Source organism: Palaemon carinicauda, chromosome 10 (assembly GCF_036898095.1).
Source record: "Palaemon carinicauda isolate YSFRI2023 chromosome 10, ASM3689809v2, whole genome shotgun sequence".
Taxonomy (NCBI): domain Eukaryota; kingdom Metazoa; phylum Arthropoda; class Malacostraca; order Decapoda; family Palaemonidae; genus Palaemon; species Palaemon carinicauda.
The window spans coordinates 74,377,427-74,398,302 of NC_090734.1; the positions used below are offsets into that span (position 1 = coordinate 74,377,427).

Consider the following 20,876-nt stretch of genomic DNA (forward strand, 5'->3'; position numbering starts at 1 on the left):
CATTTCAAGAGAAAGATTAAAAAAGGTTATGGAATTAGGGAAATGTAGTGGTTGAGCCCTCACCCACTACTGCACTCGCTGCTACGAATGGTCCCAGGGTGTAGCAATTCTCGTAGAGAGACTGGACATCTTTAAGATAAAAAGACGCGAACACTGACTTGCTTCTCCAATAGGTTGCGTCCATTATACTCTGCAGAGATCTATTTTGTTTAAAGGCCACTGAAGTTGCGACAGCTCTAACTTCATGTGTCCTTACCTTCAGAAAAGCATGGTCTTCCTCATTCAGATGGGAATGAGCTTCTCGTATCAACAGTCTGATATAATAGGAAACTGCATTCTTTGACATAGGTAAAGAAGGTTTCTTAATAGCACACCATAAAGCTTCTGACTGTCCTCGTAAAGGTTTAGTTCGTCTTAAATAGAACTTAAGAGCTCTAACAGGGCATAAGACTCTTTCTAGTTCATTTCCAACCAAATTAGAAAGGCTTGGAATATCGAACGATTTCGGCCAAGGACGAGAAGGTAGTTCGTTTTTGGCTAGAAAACCAAGCTGTAAAGAACATGTAGCCGTTTCAGATGAAAATCCGATGTTCCTGCTGAAGGCGTGTATCTCACTGACTCTTTTAGCTGTTGCTAAGCAGACGAGGAAAAGAGTCTTTAAAGTGAGATCTTTAAAGGAGGCTGATTGTAGTGGGTCGAACCTTTCTGACATAAGGAATCTTAGTACCACGTCTAAATTCCAACCTGGTGTAGCCAAACGACGCTCCTTCGAGGTCTCAAAAGACTTAAGGAGGTCCTGTAGATCTTTGTTGTTAGAAAGATCTAAGCCTCTGTGACAGAAGACTGTTGCCAACATGCTTCTGTAACCTTTGATTGTGGGAGCTGAAAGAGATCTTTCCTTCCTCAGGTATAATAGGAAGTCAGCTATTTGGGTTACAGAGGTACTGGTTGAGGATACTGATACCGACTTGCACCAGCTTCGGAAGACTTCCCACTTCGACTGGTAGACTCTAAGAGTGGATGTCCTCCTTGCTCTAGCAATTGCCCTGGCTGCCTCCTTCGAAAAGCCTCAAGCTCTCGAGAGTCTTTCGATAGTCTGAAGGCAGTCAGACGAAGAGCGTGGAGGCTTGGGTGTACCTTCTTTACGTGTGGCTGACGTAGAAGGTCCACTCTTAGAGGAAGAGTTCTGGGAACGTCCACCAGCCATTGAAGTACCTCGGTGAATCATTCTCTCGCGGGCCAGAGGGGAGCAACTAACGTCAACCTTGTCCCTTCGTGAGAGGCGAACTTCTGCAGTACCTTGTTGACAATCTTGAACGGGGGGAATGCATAAAGGTCTAGATGGGACCAATCCAGTAGAAAGGCATCTATATGAACTGCTGCTGGGTCCGGGATTGGCGAGCAATAATTTGGGAGCCTCTTGGTCATCGAGGTTGCAAAGAGATCTATGGTAGGTTGGCCCCATGTGGCCCATAGTCTCTTGCACACATCCTTGTGTAGGGTCCATTCTGTTGGGATGATTTGACCCTTCCGACTGAGGCAGTCCGCCATGACATTCATGTTGCCTTGAATGAACCTCGTTACTAGAGAAAGGTTTAGATCTCTTGACCAAGTGAGGAGGTCCCTTGCGATCTCGTACAACGTCATAGAATGGGTCCCTCGTTGTTTGGAGATGTACGCCAAGGCCGTGGTGTTGTCTGAGTTCACCTCCACCACCTTGCCTAGAAGGAGAGACTTGAAGCTTTTCAAGGCCAGATGAACTGCCAGTAGCTCCTTGCAGTTGATATGTAACGTTCTTTGATTCGAGTTCCAAGTTCCCGAGCATTCCCGACCGTCTAATGTCGCACCCCAGCCCGTGTCCGATGCGTCCGAGAAGAGAACGTGGTTGGGGGTCTGAACAGCCAGGGGCAGACCCTCTCTGAGGTGGATGTTGTCCTTCCACCAAGTCAGTGATGACTTCATCTTCTCGGAAATGGGGATCGAGACCGCTTCTAGCGTCTTGTCCTTTTTCCAGTGCACAGCTAGGTGAAATTGAAGGGGACGGAGGTGCAGTCTCCCTAACGCGATGAACTGTTCCAGGGATGAAAGCGTCCCTATCAGACTCATCCACTGTCTGACTGAACATCGGTCCTTCTTTAGCATGTTCTGGATGCATCCTTGGGCTTGACTTATTCTGGGGGCCGACGGAAAAGCCCGAAAAGCTTGACTGTGAATCTCCATCCCTAAGTACACTATAGTTTGGGATGGGACCAGTTGGGACTTTTCCATATTGACCAGGAGACCCAATTCCTTGGTCAGATCTAGAGTCCACTTTAGATTCTCCAGACAGCGACGACTGGAAGCAGCTCTTAGAAGCCAGTCGTCCAAATAGAGGGAGGCTCTGATGTCCGCTAAATGCAGGAATTTGGCAAAATTCCTCATCAGTTTCGTAAAGACAAGAGGAGCTGTGCTTAGGCCAAAGCACAGGGCTTGAAATTGGTAGACAACCTTCCCGTAAACGAACCTTAGAAAAGGTTGGGAATCTGGGTGGATGGGGACGTGAAAGTAAGCATCCCTTAGGTCTAAAGAGACCATCCAGTCTTCCTTTCTGACCGCTGCTAGAACAGACTTTGTCGTCTCCATGGCGAACGTCTGCTTTGTGACAAAGACATTCAGAGCACTGACGTCTAGCACCGGCCTCCACCCTCCTGTCTTCTTTACCACTATGAAGAGACGGTTGTAGAAGCCCGGGGATTGATGGTCCCGGACTTTGACTACCGCTCCCTTTTCTAGTAAGAGGGACACCTCCTGCTTCAAAGCTAGTCTCTTGTCCTCCTCTCTGTACCTGGGAGAGAGGTCGATGGGAGACGTTGCTAGAGGGGGTTTGCGTATAAACGGGATCTTGTACCCTTCTCTGAGCAACTTCACAGATTGTGCATCTGCGCCCCTTTTCTCCCAGGACTGCCAGAAGTTCTTGAGTCTGGCTCCCACTGCTGTCTGAAGAATGTGGCAGTCAGACTCTGCCCTTAAAGGACTTGGTACCTTTCTTCTTATTCCCACGTCTCCCTTCGGCACGAGCACCTCCTCTCCTGGAGGCTCTGCCACGAAAGGGCGGAATGAACCTGGACGCTGGAGTGTCCATCCTGGGTCTAGACACGGTAGGCAAAGGGGTGGCTTTGCGGGCAGATGACGCAACCAGGTCATGCGTGTCTTTTTGAATCAAGGAGGCAGCAATCTCCTTTATCAACTCTTCTGGGAAAAGGCACTTTGAGAGAGGAGCAAACATAAGTTCCGATCTCTGACACTGTGTTACTCCAGCTGACAAGAAGGAGCAAAGGGTTTCCCGTTTCTTGAGGACCCCGGAAACGAACGAAGCCGCAAGCTCACTGGAACCGTCCCGTATGGCCTTGTCCATGCAGGACATAATGAGCATGGAAGTTTCCTTGTCAGAAGGGGAGATCTTCCTGCTCAACGCTCCCAAACACCAGTCCAAAAAGTTAAAAACCTCGAAGGCTCTGAACACTCCTTTCATCAGATGGTCTAAGTCTGAAGGAGTCCAACAAATCTTGGAGCGTCTCATGGCTAGCCTGCGGGGAGAGTCTACTAGGCTTGAGAAGTCGCCCTGGGCAGAGGCAGGAACTCCCAAGCCGAGAACTTCTCCCGTGGCATACCAGACGCTCGATCTGGAAGAGAGTTTCGCAGGGGGAAACGTGAATGCTGTCTTCCCAAGGTGCTTTTTGGACTGCAACCATTCTCCCAACACTCTTAAAGCTCTCTTAGACGAGCGGGCGAGGACGAGCTTCGTAAAGGCAGGCGCGGATGACTGCGTGCCTAAAGCGAACTCAGATGGAGGTGAGCGTGGGGCTGCAGAAACAAACTGATCAGGATACATCTCCCTGAACAGTGCAAGAACTTTCCGAAAGTCCAAGGAGGGTTGCGTGGTCTTGGGTTCGTCGATGTCCGTATGCGGGTCGTCAATGTGTGCAGCGTCGTCATCATCAGAGAGTCCATCATCTGAATACTGAGGAGGAAGTGGCAAAGTAGTAGGAGTTGGCTGGTCAGCTGAGTCCGGCAGCACGGGTGCATGCGTGACTGCACCGGACGCAACGTCATGGAACTGTTGCCCAGTCTGTGAGCTGGCAACTACCATAGCAGCGCGGGGGCGCAAAGCGTCTACTCCTGACTGTCTAGTCTGCTGTGGGCGAGTAGTGGTAACCACACTGGGTTGCGGAGGTTGACGCACAGCGTCAAAACAAAACAACTTAGGTTGTTGTTGTAACTCGCGAACGTCAACGGAAGGTTCCGTGCGTCGCTGAACGTCAACATGCGGCTGGCAGCGCATGGGTGGCGGGACTCTCACAGCTGGAGTGCGGGAGAAGGTAGCCTCAGCGTCCACTGGACGCACAACCGTGGGTGGTTGTAGGCTAGCGGTTGGTGCAGCGTCAACCTTCTCCGCACGAAAGTCCTGCATTAATGACGTCAACTGAGTCTGCATGGTCTGCAGCAAAGACCACTTAGGGTCTACAGCAGCAGGTGCGGCAACAGACGGTGTTACTGCCTGATGCGGTACCGCTTTGCCTCTCTTAGGAGGTGTGCAGTCATCGGAAGACTGCAGCGAGTCCGAACTGACCCAGTGGCTACAACTGGGCCGTTGGACTTGCGCGGAAGGGACCTTGCGTTTAAGAGGCCGTGAGACCTTGGTCCATTGTTTCTTCCGAGAAACATCTTCCGCAGACGAGGAATAAATGGGCTCTCTCGTCTTCTTGTGGGTGGGACGATCTTGGATAGATACGTCCGAAACCACGGAGGGACCGTCTGTTCGCTGATTAAAGCCTCTCGAACCCTTTGGTCGTACAACATTGCTTCTCCCCTGGGCTTGGGAGCTTGCAAGAGGTCCCGGACTAGGAGGACGACAGGCACGAACAGACGAACCCTCAAGCGCAACACTATCCACAACACTTTCCACAACACTACCACTCACTTTGTCACTACCCACTGCACTCTTACCCTTCAACTCCTTGACGTCTGCCATGAGTTGGTTACGGTCACTCGCCAATGACTCGACTCTCTCACCCAGAGCCTGGATGGCACGCATCATATCTGCCATCGAAGGTTGTTGAGTGCTAGAAGGGGGATCAGGAGCAACCACTACAGGGGAAGGAAAAGGTTGTGGGGCATGAGGAGAGGAAATATCAACGGAGCGAGATGAACTTCTCCTGACTCTATCTCTCTCTAGCCTACGTGAATATTTCAGGAATTCGAGAAAATCGAATTCCGAAAGCCCAACGCATTCCTCACATCGATCTTCCAATTGACAGGCTTTATCCCGACAATTGGAACAAACGGTGTGCGGATCGATAGAGGCCTTCGGAAGACGCCTTGAACAGTCCCTAGCACTACACTTTCTGTATTTAGGGACTTGAGAAGGGTCAGCCATCTTGAATTAGTCAAAGGGGAATTCAAAATCTATCCAAAGTCGTCAACAAATAATCCAAAATCAATAAAAGAAAGCAAGGATGTATTGAAGATAACCTCTGCAAAGCGAAAGCTAATAACTAGAAATGTGTACTTCACCCAAATCTGTGAAAACCAATCCAGTAAGCAACAGCGAATTTAGTAGGTCTTGCCGGTGGCACGACAGAGAGAAAATTGGTTCTGTGTTTACATGGAGTACTTGAGTACCTGCTCGACAGATGGCGCTGTTGATGTACACCCCCTACCTGCATAGCGATCGCTGGCGTATTTTGAACGTAGAGTTTTTCTGTCGGGCAGCAGAGCTGCAGCTTATATAATCACCGGCTAAGTTTAATATTGAAAAAATAATAAAAAATAATGATAATAATACAGTAATAATAATAATAATAATGATAATAATAATAATAATAATTTTATTAACAACAACAACAATAATAATAATAATAACAATAATAATAATAGCTTTACGTATGCTATTTTATTCTTTTGTAGGATGTGTCTCTCTCTCTCTCTCTCTCTCTCTCTCTCTCTCTCTCTCTCTCTCTCTCTCTCTCTCTCTCTCTCTCGCGTACGCTTATTCGAAATGTGATTTTTGCAACAAAGAATATTATTGGATGCAGTACTACGTACGTATACATACAAAAGATTCATGGAAAAGAAGCACATCCATTACATTTGTAGTACAGTAGTAGCCAACAGCAGCCTTACACCATTCTAATATGGTATGACTGCATCTGATTTGCGTTTCATATTCGATTTAATTTTACTACGTACTGTATACAGTACTGAATTATCGTATGATCACATTCTCTTTTCGTGTTTTATTTCTTTCTGTGCTGAATTATATATCATATGTAATGCAATGAACAATCAGTAAGAGCAGATATTACTAATTACAGTATTAATGGAATTACAGGTAACGAAATATCGTATTTGGGGGTCTTCAGATTTCGCGGTATTTTCGAAATTTCCGGAAAATCCGCGATATGTATATATATATGGGTTATGGAAAAAACCCGCGAAGTGGTGAATCCGCGATGGTCGAACCGCGAAGAAGCGAGGGTTCACTGTAAACGATATCAGCGTCAATGACCTTCGATGTCAGGATGCCAGAGAACTTCAAATCAATAACTCAAATCAATCTAACCTGTAAAGCTTTTTAATTTTACTATTGCTCTGCAAATTCTAAATTTCTACGCAGATCTCTCCATTGAGATTTCCCTCCATAGAATGCCTGTTTGATACTTTTTCCATGATGGATTGTATCGATAGCAGCAACCCAATTGCCAAGTAAATGTCTGTAACACTTTACACTTTGTAACTATCATTCAAGTATCCACCTCCATTACAGCTTTTGCTCCTCCTGACTCTTGCTCAAATTGGTGGAGCACCTCAGTCCCTGGACTAAGGGAATAAGTACATCAGTCATTCTTAGCTTTCTATTTAGTTATTCATTCCACTTTTAAATCTCACAAACATGTTTTTTTTTTCCCAAGGAAAACTTTATACAGAAACAAATGGGAATAATCTACTAGTTCATAAATTGTGGATATACCACTTGATACTGGTCATAAAATGTTCAATGTCAGATTCATGTCTCTATGTTTCTCTCCTGGTAGATCTACATCATCTCTCCAAGTGAAAGTTTGAGGCTCGAGGTGAGGATGGCAGATTCACCCTTGCCAAGATTCTTGAACATGATGTGTCCTACCATGCTAGCGGTATTTTTAGCATACTGTACTTCAGAAGCAGATCTTCAGAAACCTATTTAACTTTTAAAATGAAACCTTTGCTTCTATGGTTTTAATTGAATATTCTGTTATTGTTTATTTACAATAAATATCGGCATCAATGACCTTAGTTGTCAGGATGCCAGAAAAACTTTAATCAATCAATCAATCTCCACTTTCACCTTTCCGTTCTTGCATAACTTTCAATGCTCTTGATACTTAAGGCTATCTACATCACTTCTATGCCCTCTTTCTATTCAGGATGCAAAATATTTTGCACCTTAAAAATCTGCTTATAATTTTAAATTGAAAATGTCAGCCCCAGCCCTTTATCTCTAATTTTACTGACATATGTGAAACTTCACAATACTCCTGTTACCTGACATACTGAATGCATCTCAGTGCTTTAATATCAAATAAATGGCTTCTAAAAGAGCACATAAATTGAAGACTTTTTCTAAACTTAGTGATGTTTGGTAATCATCTCTATATAATTTGAGAATTTTTCCTCCCTGGTCTTCAAGTCGATAGTATTCAGATTCTGACGATGTAAATAGCCAAAAAGGTCACCAGTACTCCCATACATCCAAGAATTCAAAGACTATACTGATTAACTACCTCCCAATTACTACATTTAAATGAGGCATATGTGGCCCCTCACCCAAACAACAATCAATGAACAAGCAAAGCAGTCTTACAGGATATGGCATCTAAATAAAAAGGTTGCATAAAAAACAGTGCTTGAAATAATCAAATTAATCAATAAGGATTGTAGAATTTGGATATGAACAATCCTGTAGAATTCAACTAAACTAATACATATGGCTAAATATTTTTCCCATTACAGAGACGGTATCTTAACACTTATCAGTCAGGATTAAAATGACATTCAATCATACTGACACATTTGTTGAAAAGATTTCCCTGCACAACCAACTGATCACAATTCCCTTTATTACGGTGTTTTCTGTAGCTCCAACATGAAATGTACTAGAAATCAAAAGTTGAAAATCCAATTTTAGATAGAGTACAAAGGAAAAACTCATTGTAAATCCCACAAAATTATTCAAATTGGTCTTTTATTTACTGGATGACAACCTCAATAAAAGACTGAATTTAAATCCTTTTCCTGATGGTAATTCACTGGTTTATATTAGTCAAAACATTATCTAAATGTTTTCTAACTATAAAGGGATTTTGACGAAGGAAAAATCTATTTCTGGGGAGAGACCTGTGACGCCCGGTGAAAAGAGTCCTTCTTTACACTTTTCTGATATAAATCTTCCAAATATACCAGAGAAAGATAAAAGCACATCAGGGGTGTGTGAAAACCACTATTCACAGGCTGTCTTCCATTTAGATAATTCCTTCATCAAAGGGAAGGGCCGTAACAAAGGTCCCAAAAACCACACTTGGACCACGCCACCGTCACCCACACGAGCGCCCTCTAGGTCATCCTTCTGCAAGAACATATGGCTTGGCAAGGAAAGGGTGGGTCCGTACAGAAATAACCGGGAAGGGTTTCACCGGGCGTCACAGGTCTCTCCCCAGAAATAGATTTTTCCTTCGTCAAAATCCCTTTTCTGGGTCGACCTGTGACGGCCGGTGAAAATGTACCAGAGAATGCCTTCCAAGCCCAATAAAGTAATAACATAATGAGGAGAATACAAACACCATGTATGACAATAATATAATATAATAATGTAAGTAAACCTCAAATTACCAACTAGCCCAATGACATAGGGAACGAAAGGCAAAATAAATATGAAGACAAGGAATCAACTGAGTGTCGAAACGCAAAAGGCATCAAACCTTACATGTCTAAGCATATCTAAACATTAAAGGAACGGTAACTACAATAACAGTTAAAACCATAGGTATTAAACATGGTAAATATCATAGGGCTAACGAACTACCCAGGAGAGTGGCGACGTGGTGTGAGTGGCGGGTAGGAGGGAGAAGAGAAGAAATGGAAGAAAGGAAGAAGAGGAAATTAATGGGGAGAGATAAGACTCCCCGCTGCCACCGTCGGGTATTTAAGGGCCTGTAAGTTCTTTAGATAGTGGCGTTTGACAACCATAGGTGATTTCCAACCCGTATATTTTTTTAAAGTCATCAAAGTCCCTGTTCTGGAAGTAATTGATGGAGGTATCTACTGACCGTATATCATGAGCCTGGGGAAATGATTCCGGATTAGTATGTTTAATGAAGTAGAGGATTTGTTGCCTGATACCGTGAATGGAAATACTGTAGTACCTCCTTGTTCCCTGATAACCAAGGGGCCAGACGAGCGGGTGGCAGTTCTAGCTAAAAAGGCCCTGAGAGTAGTGACTGGACACAGAGAAAGGATCCTGGGGAAGAAGGATAATCTTCCGAGAGGAGCACCTATTTTGCGGATCCTCATTTTTAGCTAGTAAAGCTTTGTCTGGAGAAAGGAGTACTTCGGCTGAAGGGAGGAAATCTATTTTTTCCGGGTTTCGTGAGAGAGCTGCTAGTTCTGATATTCCAGCACCTGAGGCCAAAGCCGTTAGAAATAAAGTCTTCCTAAGAAGAGTGATATAAGAGCAGGATTCATTGTCCGTGTCCGTCGCAAGTTTGAGGACATCGTTCAGAGACCAAGAGACCTTTTGTGGCCGAACCGAAGGTCGAAGCCTAGCACATGCTTTTGGAATAAATGAGAAATAGGAATCAGCTAGGTTAATGTTAAACCCAACAAGGAAGATCTTCTTCAAAGCTGACTTGATGGTGGTTAAAGTGCTAGCTGCTAGGCCTTTGTCAAATAGGAACCTCAAGAAAGAGATGGCTAAATTCGGAGACATATGAGTATGGTCTGAACTCTTAGGAAATCTGCTAGTTCTTAACGGCCGAATCATATTGACGAATTGTCGAGTCCCTTTTGTCTGATTCGATGAAGAGAACGTTGTCCGGGTCAATGTTCGCGTCTCTACGAGCTGCAAACTTCATGTAGTCCACAAAGTTAGAGTTTTGGCTATCCTTGAGGAATCTGACACAGTGAGTTTGGATTACTTGGGTTAGTTTGGGGAATGGGATCCGGAAGGGACGGAGTTTCAACTCGAGGAGGAGAGGAAACCAACTGTTCTTTGGCCAGTGAGGTGGTACTAAAGCCACTGCCCCCCGGAAGGAGCGTAGTTTGTGTAAAACTTTCATTAGAAGATTCACTGGGGGAAATAGGTAAACCTTCTTCCAATGGTTCCAATCCAGGGTTAATGCATCCATGGCATAAGCCTGAGGGTCCAGGGTTGGGGTCACATAACAAGGAAGTTTGTGATTCATCTGAGTTGCGAATAGATCTACCTGGAGGTCCGGAACCAGCCTGAGTATCCACCGGAATGAAATTATGTCTAGAGACCATTCTGACTCCAGTGGTTTCGTCCTGGATAGTGAGTCCGCTCTCACATTCTGGACTCCCGCTAGGTGAGTTGCTGACAGGAACCAGTTCTTTTCTGTTGCCCAGTCGAAGATAGTGACCAGGATCTGATTCAAGTTGGGTAACTTGGATCCGCCTCTGTTGACGCAGTGTACTACGTCTGTGCTGTCTGACACTACTCTGATGTGGGTCGACCTCGGAGGAGAGTCTCTTCAGGGTCAAGAACACTGCCATGGCTTCGAGAACATTGATATGGGACTGTTTCATGGCGGGTGACCAAGAGCCCTGAAACATCTGGTGTTCGGAGTAATCCCCCCATCCACTTAGAGATGCGTCTGTATGGAATGTCACTTGTGGAGGTGGGAATTGTAGAGGAACCGATTTGGAGAAGTTCTTCGGTTCGGACCATGGGCGTAGTCTCATTTTAAAGACAGAGGGAATCTTCGAGACCTTGTCTCTTAAAGGTACTGTAGCTCTCTTTCTCCAAACTTGATTGATGTCTTTGAGTTTGGCTTTTAATAGGAGATCTGTTACTGAAGTGAATTGGAGAAGGCCGAAGATTCTTTCTAAGGCTCTTCTGGACACCTGTTTGTGTTTGAGAAAATTCTTGATCTTGGAAGCTATTTCTCTTACCTTTTTGGAAGGGAGAGACAACGTGTGCTTCGAAAGGTCCCACTGAATGCCTAACCATTGTAAGTGGCCTGATGGTTGCAGGCGGGACTTTTGGAGATTGATCCGAAATCCCAGGTTGGAGAGAAATCGAAGTACTTCCTTCGTAGCTCTGTTGCCTTCTATGGCCGACCGGGCCCAAATGAGCCAACCGTCCAGATAAGCAATGATCTGTATCCCTTGGTTCCTGAGTTGTTCCAACAATGTCTCTCCCAGTTTTGGGAATATCCTGGGATCAATGTTGAGGCCGAAGGGCATGACTTTGAACGCAAAGGCTTTCTTGCCTAGGCGGAAACCCAGATAAGGAGAGAAGTTTCGAGCTATTGGCACATGATAATAGGCGTCGGTAAGGTCGATAGAGGTGGTGACGGCCCCACGGGGAAGTAAGGTCCGTACCTGAGAGATAGTCAACATCCGGAACTTGTCGCAGAGAATGTAAGAGTTTAGCTTTGACAAGTCCAGGTCCACTCTCAATGCCGACAAGCCTTTCTTCGGAATTGTGAACAGGCGGCCTTGGAACTTCAGTGATCGAACCCGTTTGATTGCTTTCTTCTTGAGTAACTCTGTGGTGTACTCTTTCAGGATGGGAGTGGGTTTCTGGGAGAAGGTCACTGGTGGAGGAGGAGAACCTTGTGGTCATTTCCACCCCAAACCTTTAGAGATTATGCTATGAGCCCACGGACTGAAGGTCCAATGGTCTCGAAAGTAGTAAAGTCTCCCCCCTACCGGGACCACCTCGTTGTGAGGGAGTGAATCTAGGTCCTTTCCTTACCCGAGCCCCCTTTGACCTAGGTCCGCCTCGATGGCGGAACTGTCCTCTACCCCTGTAGCTTCCCCTCTGGTGTCCACGAAAGGAACCTGAGGGTTCGGAGCTAGGGTTGTATGCAGGCGAGGGCATCCAAACGGGGTTGGGTTGTGTACCTGGGGAATCAGTGAGGTAGACCACCTGATGAGGGGGATTCGGATGCAGAGACGTCGAAGCAGAGGGAGACTGTGATGACGAGTGGGTAACTGACGATTGATGGCAGTGACCCTGGTTCGTCTTGTAAGGGGTAAATCTCTGCTTCTTCTTGAAGAAAGCTTGCTTTTGGGCTTCGACCTTCTTTTTGGCAGTGAGGCCCCGCCTCACCTGCTATTTTGGTTTGCTCTCGTATCATCTTGTAGAACCTTGTTCACCTCCTCCTGAGGGAAGAGGGTTTTACCCCAGCAGGAGGAAGCTATCAGCCTGTTCGGTTCATGTCTGATAGAGGCCTCAGACAGAACGTATTTCCAACAACTAACCTGAGCAGACCACAAGGGGTGTAGGTCGATTTGGTAGGACAGAAATAGGTTCTTCGTGAATATCCGAAACAAGGTCTCAGTGGGATAAAGCGAGGATAGGGACTCCCCGAGGTGGGGTCCGACTCTTTAAGAGCCGGCATGGCAGAACCTCGGTTCTGAACGACTGAGTGGTTCTGAATGTCTGAGTGATCCCCGGTGACACCGGAGATCCGGTGACAAAGGTCCGTAATAGTGAAATCGTGAACACCAGCGGTAAGATAATGTTAACCTCAATGCTAAACGTCTGTGTGAGTTACGGTGAAGCATGAGATTCGGTGAAAAAGGACCGTAATACAGTAATGAAATTGAGATTAATCATGAAAAAAGGTTCGTGTGCATAAGGCCGAAGCCGGAGTCTGAGTGCCGGGTTTCACCGTTGCACTCCAAATATCTGACTAGTTCCCAAAACAATGAGTATCCATTATAGCGGAGTATAACTCAAGGCGGTGAACGTTCCGAAGAGAACGGAACTACGGGTGGCGGCATAAAGCGATCCCAAAATAATGACTCATACACTAACGGAACCTATTAATAATGCTAGGTATATTAACAGTAACCACATCAATAAAACGTAAATACCATCAAACGTAATATCATAAACCCGGAGACGAAGAGGAGGCTGGGATAACTCGTAAGCGTATAAAACGGAAAACGGGAAATCCACCTCTCCTTACTCGAGCTTAAGAAAGAAAACGAGAGAAAGGGTAACTCGTAACTGTAGTAACAGAAACCGAGAACTCCATGCTCACGCTCTCATGGTTACATTACAAAGAACCAAAAGCACACAATAATATGATATAAGAATAATGATAAAATTATAATAACCAAGAACGAAGAATAACGACAGCGTAACAAATAAATATAAAGATATAGTCTAAAACGACCACCTTCCCGAGGCGTGTACGTAAACTATAACAAAGGCAAGAACGTTATTCTTCGTTCGTCCAAATTGGACTTGCTAGCAACAAATACCATAGTAAAAACAATAATAAAATAATGATAATAATAATGGTCATAAAACGTAAGTGATATAACCTAGATGACAGAGTACCAGATGGGCAATATTAACTTTAAATACTATCGAAGGGAACGAATCCAACATGGCTGCCATCACCGAGGAAGGCCAAGCCGCTTCCAAAATTAAAATCCACATTACTGGAAAGAGAACAAATGCCCGGTACTGAAAAAAGCTGTCAAAACAAACTATGGTACTTAACATTGGTAAAGGTGAAGTAGCAGCGTCAGTCATGATGAATTAACGACAAACACTTGAAAAACACCGAGCACAAAAAAAAAAAAAAAAACGACTACGCGGGCAAGTCCAAAACAGAAGGATAACCTAGAGGGCGCTCGTGTGGGTGACGGTGGCGTGGTCCAAGTGTGGTTTCTGGGACCTTTGTTACGGCCCTTCCCTTTGATGAAGGAATTATCTAAATGGAAGACAGCCTGTGAATAGTGGTTTTCACACACCCCTGATGTATACACGACACCCACGAGGTGCTCGCGCGAGGGTAGTAACCTCTGCATTCCATGCTTTTATCTTTCTCTGGTATATTTGGAAGATTTATATCAGAAAAGTGTAAAGAAGGACTCTTTTCACCGGCCGTCACAGGTCGACCCAGAAAAGTGATATCATTGAAAAATAAAACTTTCAGACATTAGAAATCTTCATTAATAATAATTATGTAAAATCTCAAGAGGGTCCTGTTTTACACGGACAATATCAAGAACCGATTTGGTTTCAATTGCAAATCTGAACAAAACCCAAGTTGGGGAGCCCAATACCTAACTTAATCAATCGCAAATTAGGACGCCTCCTTATCCTACAGCATGATTGACTTTAGTACCCTCAGAAGTTATTTACTGTGAAACCATACTAATACATCAATAAGGTGATGTTTACTCTCTTAATACATAATTACATATACTTTCTTTTCCCATTTCTAATAATTATTGCAATCTTTCATCCTTCAAGAAGTGGCTGATCAACCATAGAGATTGAGTCTAGTTAATAAATCCTTCCATTCAATCGAGCTTCGGCTGGAGACGGGGATCGGTGCTACTTCTATCCCCCTCCACATTGAAAAAACAAATGCTTCCCCTGGATAATTGCAACATCCTATTCTTCTCAAGAGTTGACCATATTCCCTAATACACAATAAATAAACAGGCAATTGAACCCAACCTTGTGGTACAATAACTTCTGGCATAACAGATTCTATGTTTCTATGCAATATTTATCAAAAGCACACAATTTTGCATGCAACATCATTTGAGTGGACATTAATTTCTCTTCAAAGTAAATAACTTCACAGCTAGTATCAATTCATGATAAAGAGCTACAATTACCAAAATGAAAAACAAATCACAAATATTACCTGAATCTAATTTCTATAACATTAGGATAAAACTGTTTTAGGTCTATTCCTCCTACGTGAACTACGTACAATATTGTTAAATAGAATTAACAATAAAAGCACTATAATGAACAGTTATTTACTATAACAAAGAGTACCAGACCTTGATATCAAATTGAGCCATTTCTACATATCACTTATCAGAAAAATCATCACTATCCACTTCAAGGGAATTCAGAATAAATTGAAAGTGATGTCCCTCATGGTCACGAGAAAAAAAATAAAAAAGTGAATTGACGTGTTATAACTTCCTGCAACCAAACTTTCTTGATGAGAATTCTCATATACAGTAGTATGTAAATTAGGAGACAAAGGAAAGAGCATAAATAACCGATCTTTTTTATTATCAAAAGACACTTGCATAAAAAAGCTACTAATGCTATCTCATCTTTCTTAAGAACCTTTTTTATTACAATGTATACAAAGCAAGAAACAGTATTCTATCTTTTGTTTGGAAAGACAAATCAGCTGTAAAAATAAATCTAAGGAAATAAAACCTTAGCATAGATCTACTTTTGTTTTCTAAGGAATGCCATGGGGTAAACAATAGAATAATGGAGAGAGGGGAGAAAGAGAAAAGAATGCTAGTGCACTGAACTTCTTCCAAATACATTTTTGTCAAGTGCATCCAGGACAAGACAGTGACTTCTATTTGCTTAGAATGCACAGAAGAGACTTGGACAATATCTCTCTACAATCTATCTAAACAATCAATATTAATTTACTACAGTACTTAACATGAATTTGGCAACAAACACTGAGCATCAGCAGCAGTAGTTCAGTAGTAGTAGTAGTAGTAGTAGTAGTAGTAGTAGTTTGGAATGAGAACTTTTGTTTCACAACTTCTAAGACCTAGCTAGATCTGGTTCTGGCTCTGTATGACGGCTGCTGTAAGTTCCAACATTTGTTAAAAGCTGAGCTAGGTACATACTAACCACAGCCCTAACACGTGCATCGCACGATTCTCTAGACGAGCCGTCCGACCCCTCCTCCCCTGCTCTGAAACGGTGATATACACATGAACCTTTCTTCAAGTGCCTGATCATGTGCTCCTTGCGGACGGCACGGTAGGGGCAACAGGGACATGAAAAGGGTTTCTCCCCTGTGTGGGTCTTCACATGGCGTACCAGGTTATTTCGTCTATTCTTCCCCGTGAACTCTTTGCTGCAAAGGGCACAGCGATCCACTCCGTCCTCCAAATCCTGCAATGGAGAAGCCACCACCTATAGACTTCACTTAAGCTTGAACTACTGCCCACGCTATGACAAAATACTACTTTAGCGCTAATGGGTTTTGTATTATCAACAATACAAGAGATTAAACCATGGAAATAATCCAGGTATCTTTTATCTATTTTGACTACTGAAGTAAAATCTAGCTTAAAATGAACTTGCTTAAACACTAAACAAACACGATCTTCTTGATATATAAATAACTAATTCACACCTTTAGCATAAGTAATGATCAGATGGCTGTAGCATGAGCATGAGGCACAAGGCTAAGATCTTGAGAGGATGGATGGAGTCTATGAAGATTCCTCATGTGTCGACTTAGATGCTCCTTCTGATTGGCACGATAATCACAAACAGTACAACAGAAGGGTTTTTCTCCTGTGTGAATGGCCATGTGACGTTCCAAACGATACTTTCGCTTGGTACCCTGGAACTCTTTGCCACAGACCTGACATGAAGCGACACTCGCCCCAGAGACGTTAAGAATGAAGTGTGTCTTGTCGCCACCTTCCACAGGAACATCAGCTGGCATCGCGTCCTCGTCCCCTAATACTGCCTCCACCTCCAAAAGCGCCGCCTGCAACACACCAGGCCTTAGTCAGGTCACTTCTCTTAAGAGAAAGCTTTTTTTTTTTTACTTCAAATAAAGGGGGGCAGCAGTGACCACATGTCCAGGGTACCTTCTTTTATATTATTGGTCATTCAAAATTTTAAGATGGGAGCTTTTGATCACTAGATATCACATAAATACATAGAATTGATTATCAAAACTAAGCTATGTAGCACACCTTCCCCACAACAACAACAACAATGCACAAGTAGTAAATATCAAAATGATGCATAAAAGATGTAATTTCTCTTCTTTTAGAAAGTTAAAAGTAAACCAAATTCACCTACAACAAACCGGGCATTCATGACGCTGCATTCATCTTCGTACTTTCCTCTACATAGAAATGTTTACTGCTGTGACTCTTATCTTCATTACACAATGGAAAGTTATCTTTCACGACCATGTCTATTTCCCGAGACCCATGGAGTTGAAGGGGAGGTGGTGGTGGAGGTGGAGGAAGTCGGCAGTGATAATTCAACTGCGAGGGAGGAGGAGGATCGAGGCTGCTAGGGGAACCGGGATGGAAGGGTTCATCTGCTTCCAGTGACAAGTCAGGCCTTTGAGAGTGTACGTTCCGCAAATGTCTGTTCAGGTTGCCCTGCTGAGTGGCACGATATGGGCAGTGTGGACATTTGAATGGCTTCAATCCCCAATGAACAAGCATATGTCTATCAAGTCTGTACTTGCGCTTAGTCCCTTGGAAGACCTTGGAACACATGGGACAGGCCACCATTCGCGTCGCCACCCCTTCCGCCATCCCATGCACAGTCTCCTGCAACACAAATAACACCTCACTAACTCCTAATTGCCGATGCTGTTTCAAAGAAATTTCCCACCACAATTCCCAAACAGATGCTGCTAAAATGCCATTTTTAATATAATTCAAAACTTTCATGTACAGTTTACTACATACTGTAGAATTAACACTTTGCTATTTGTAAAACAATGTAAAATTTAGATTTAGATAATTCCAACTCACAAAGTAAGCAACATATACTTCAAGAGTTTGACTCTGAAGGCACCCCAGAATCGGTTTTTTGGTGCAATTGTAATCCAAAAGGTGGATCATTCTCTCTCCCAAACTGACTAGTCTGAGACGTGGCACTAAATGCAGATAGGTTTGCACAACTTATATCGGCTTTCTGTGCAGAGGACTGTGAATAAGATGAAATGGTAATGTTGGGGGTGGAAATGGGGAGGTTGCGATAAAAAGGAGTCTGAGGTGGGCCAAAGCCCAAATCTGAACACTGTTCGCTGGTGGTCCCGGAATTACTGAGTGTGTCTTCCAAGACTTCTTTATGAACAGCACGGACATGGCGCTTGAGATTACCAAACTGAGTGGATCGATAAGAACAAACTGTACACTGGAATGGTCTCTCCCCCGTGTGAGTAAGAAGGTGGTTGTCCATATTCTGCCGTCGATTTCGACCTTGGGCTGTCTTTCCACAGAGAGAGCACACCAAGATGTTTCCCTGCGCCCAACTGCAGCCATCCCCAAGAACAACCGCCTCCTGCAAAATACGAGTGGAAGCTCAGTCTGGACTTTGCTTCATCATCCCACCCTCTATATGTACTTTCTAACCAGTGAAACTTGATGGCTTGTCTCTCAAGTAATCATGTGCAACAGACTGTCCAAACTTTCCAGAATTACCCATGGGAAGAAATGTTCCTGGCACAAAGAAAAATAAAGTCAAACCCTTTTGTTTTAACATCTGTGTTTACCAAAGACAATTTCTCGAACTTGTTGGAAGAATACTATTAAAATCTGTACATGAAACATCAAGAATAAATTGTTCACTTCAAGGAGATTATTAATCAAATATTTTGTTTCTATGAAGTTTAAAAAAGAAGGTAAAGTATGTTGTTATTAATGGTTTGAAAACAAAAATTGATGACTACGTAGGAAATATGTTACGACATGCTCAGTGGTCTGGTTCGCCTATCTAATACTGTAATAAGAAGTGTTTAATATACTACCCCAATAAAGCAGCAACCTTATGCCCTGTATAAATTCATTTAGATACTTAACAGTCATTATTCTTTGTAAAATACCACTTACATTCACCAAAACTGTACCGCATAAAAAAATATCACTGATACTTCTCAAACATGAACCATAATGTGGCTCCAATAAATAGTATTAAAAAAAAAGGCAAGTAAGTTTGTATAAGTATCCTTTTTGGTGTCTCAGGAGACTTCTCACCCAATGCCAAATGTACTTGGCTGGAATATCACCACTGTTTACTCTTCTTTTTCAAGAGCAATAAAAATTCTGATTGCTTCCATAAACAAGAATTTCAAAACATTTCCAAAAACGCTTGAAAATTAAGAACAAAAAGTGCAAGGAATATAAAATGGACTTGTAAATCTTTTCAAATTCAGTACCAGAGTTTAATTATAGTTTCAACACTCCATTAGAATTACTGAGTAAAAGGAGAGGGAGGCAAGGTGAAATGTACTATTGAATGTCCATCAGCAGTTAACTTTGTAAATTTCCCCTACCAACAACGAGAGCATTGTTTCCGCAGGTAACCATTTATGAGACAATTGCCGTTTAATGCATTATCTAGAATTCCAATATTTATCTATTTCAAAAGTTTTTCAAAACCTGGCAGCACTGATGAAAATCATTGCCATATTTGGATAAAATCAATATTTTCATTAATACTTTTTACCACTGTCGACGACTGACGACTGAGGTACACTGGGTGATTACAATTAAGGTAGCCAAAGGTTCACAAAGGCTACCACCTGGGAAGGAAGTGGCCTTACATGACTGGAGAGTGCTATACAAGACAACATTATTGTATCGATACAGATGAATTACATTTTTTATTTTCAAATTTTTTAGTCGAGACTGTCTTCTAGAGGAGCAGCTATGAATTTAAAGACACTTTTAAAATATCACAGAAGGCTATATTATTAAAGAAGAAAACTCCAACATCAATTTTCATAAATTAAGATTTTTCCTTCGTCAAAATCCCTTTTATAGATACTTGGGGAATATTTGGTGACAATGAAAGAACTATTCTGAGCCCTGGCCAACCCCCCCTCATGAAAAGCCAATACATTTGACTTCTCGCACATTCAGTATGTGTACCCATTCTTTAACCAACGTAATGATCTTGTGTAGGAATGATTACCCAAGAATATGAAATGAGAGAATTCTTTTTAAAAACTATCATCACAGTCAACCTTTAATGTCTATGGATGAAAGTTATCTAACACATCACAAACTACAGTAGAACTTGAATGGTAAATCCCCAATCATTTAACTACTGTACTTGCATTTAATTAGCCAATTCAGCAAAGAATTGTAAAAGATCCATTTTCATTTATCCTCAACAAAATGATCCCTAAGCCAACTTAATCTTAAATCATTCTATCAATATAGATCAATGTTTTCATTGCATAAAGAGTGAATTAACAATTTCCTCCTAAAAAAACACATTCTATCTTAATTTTTTCATTTAAACAATATCATCTGCAATTGTTTTTTTTGTGACTGCCATCTGGCAAAAAGACCCGTAGTATTTCAAATGTTTAGAAAATCAGCTCCAAACCATTCTTAACTTCAGTAGAAACAACTATCTGCGACGTAAGCCCAATTCTCTAGCTGTATATATACCTTTTACACTGAAATCTGCTTTTTAGTAATTAGCTCAAGCATCAGTGGAAAAATGTTATTTTCATTAGTAAAATAAATTTTTGAATATACTTACCCGATAATCATGTAGCTGTCAACTCTGTTGCCGACAGAAATCTACGGTCGGGATACGCCAGCGATCGCTATACAGGTGGGGGTGAACACAACAGCGCCATCTGTGGTCAGGTACTCCAGTACTTCTTGTCAACACCACCTCAATTTTTTCCTCGGTCCACTGGTTCTCTATGGGGAGGAAGGGTGGGTCAATTAAATCATGATTATCGGGTAAGTATATTCAAAAATTTATTTTACTAATGAAAATAACATTTTTCAATATTAATCTTACCCGATAATCATGTAGCTGATTCACACCCAGGGTGGTGGGTGGAGACCAGCATACATGTTAACAA

General features: G+C 42.8%; 1 protein-coding gene across 30 annotated transcripts in view; it reads right to left on the reverse strand.

Moving 5' to 3' along the window:
* Positions 1–20,876, reverse strand: part of LOC137648632 (protein tramtrack, alpha isoform-like) — a 363,704-nt gene that overhangs the window by 254,337 nt on the left and 88,491 nt on the right. Inside the window, exons 5-6 of one of the 30 annotated variants that reach the window (XM_068381596.1) lie at positions 16,425–16,787; positions 16,042–16,180 (exon numbers count right to left, since the gene is read on the reverse strand). The exons of 26 other annotated variants lie outside the window; for them this stretch is intronic. In XM_068381596.1, the coding sequence (XP_068237697.1) occupies positions 16,443–16,787 (345 nt within the window). In that variant the 3' untranslated portion in view covers positions 16,042–16,180; positions 16,425–16,442. Of the gene's footprint in view, positions 1–15,305; positions 16,181–16,424; positions 16,788–17,107; positions 17,593–17,663; positions 18,332–20,876 lie in introns of those variants that run through there. 3 more of the 30 variants (XM_068381581.1, XM_068381590.1, XM_068381578.1) reach the window with 3 other exon arrangements.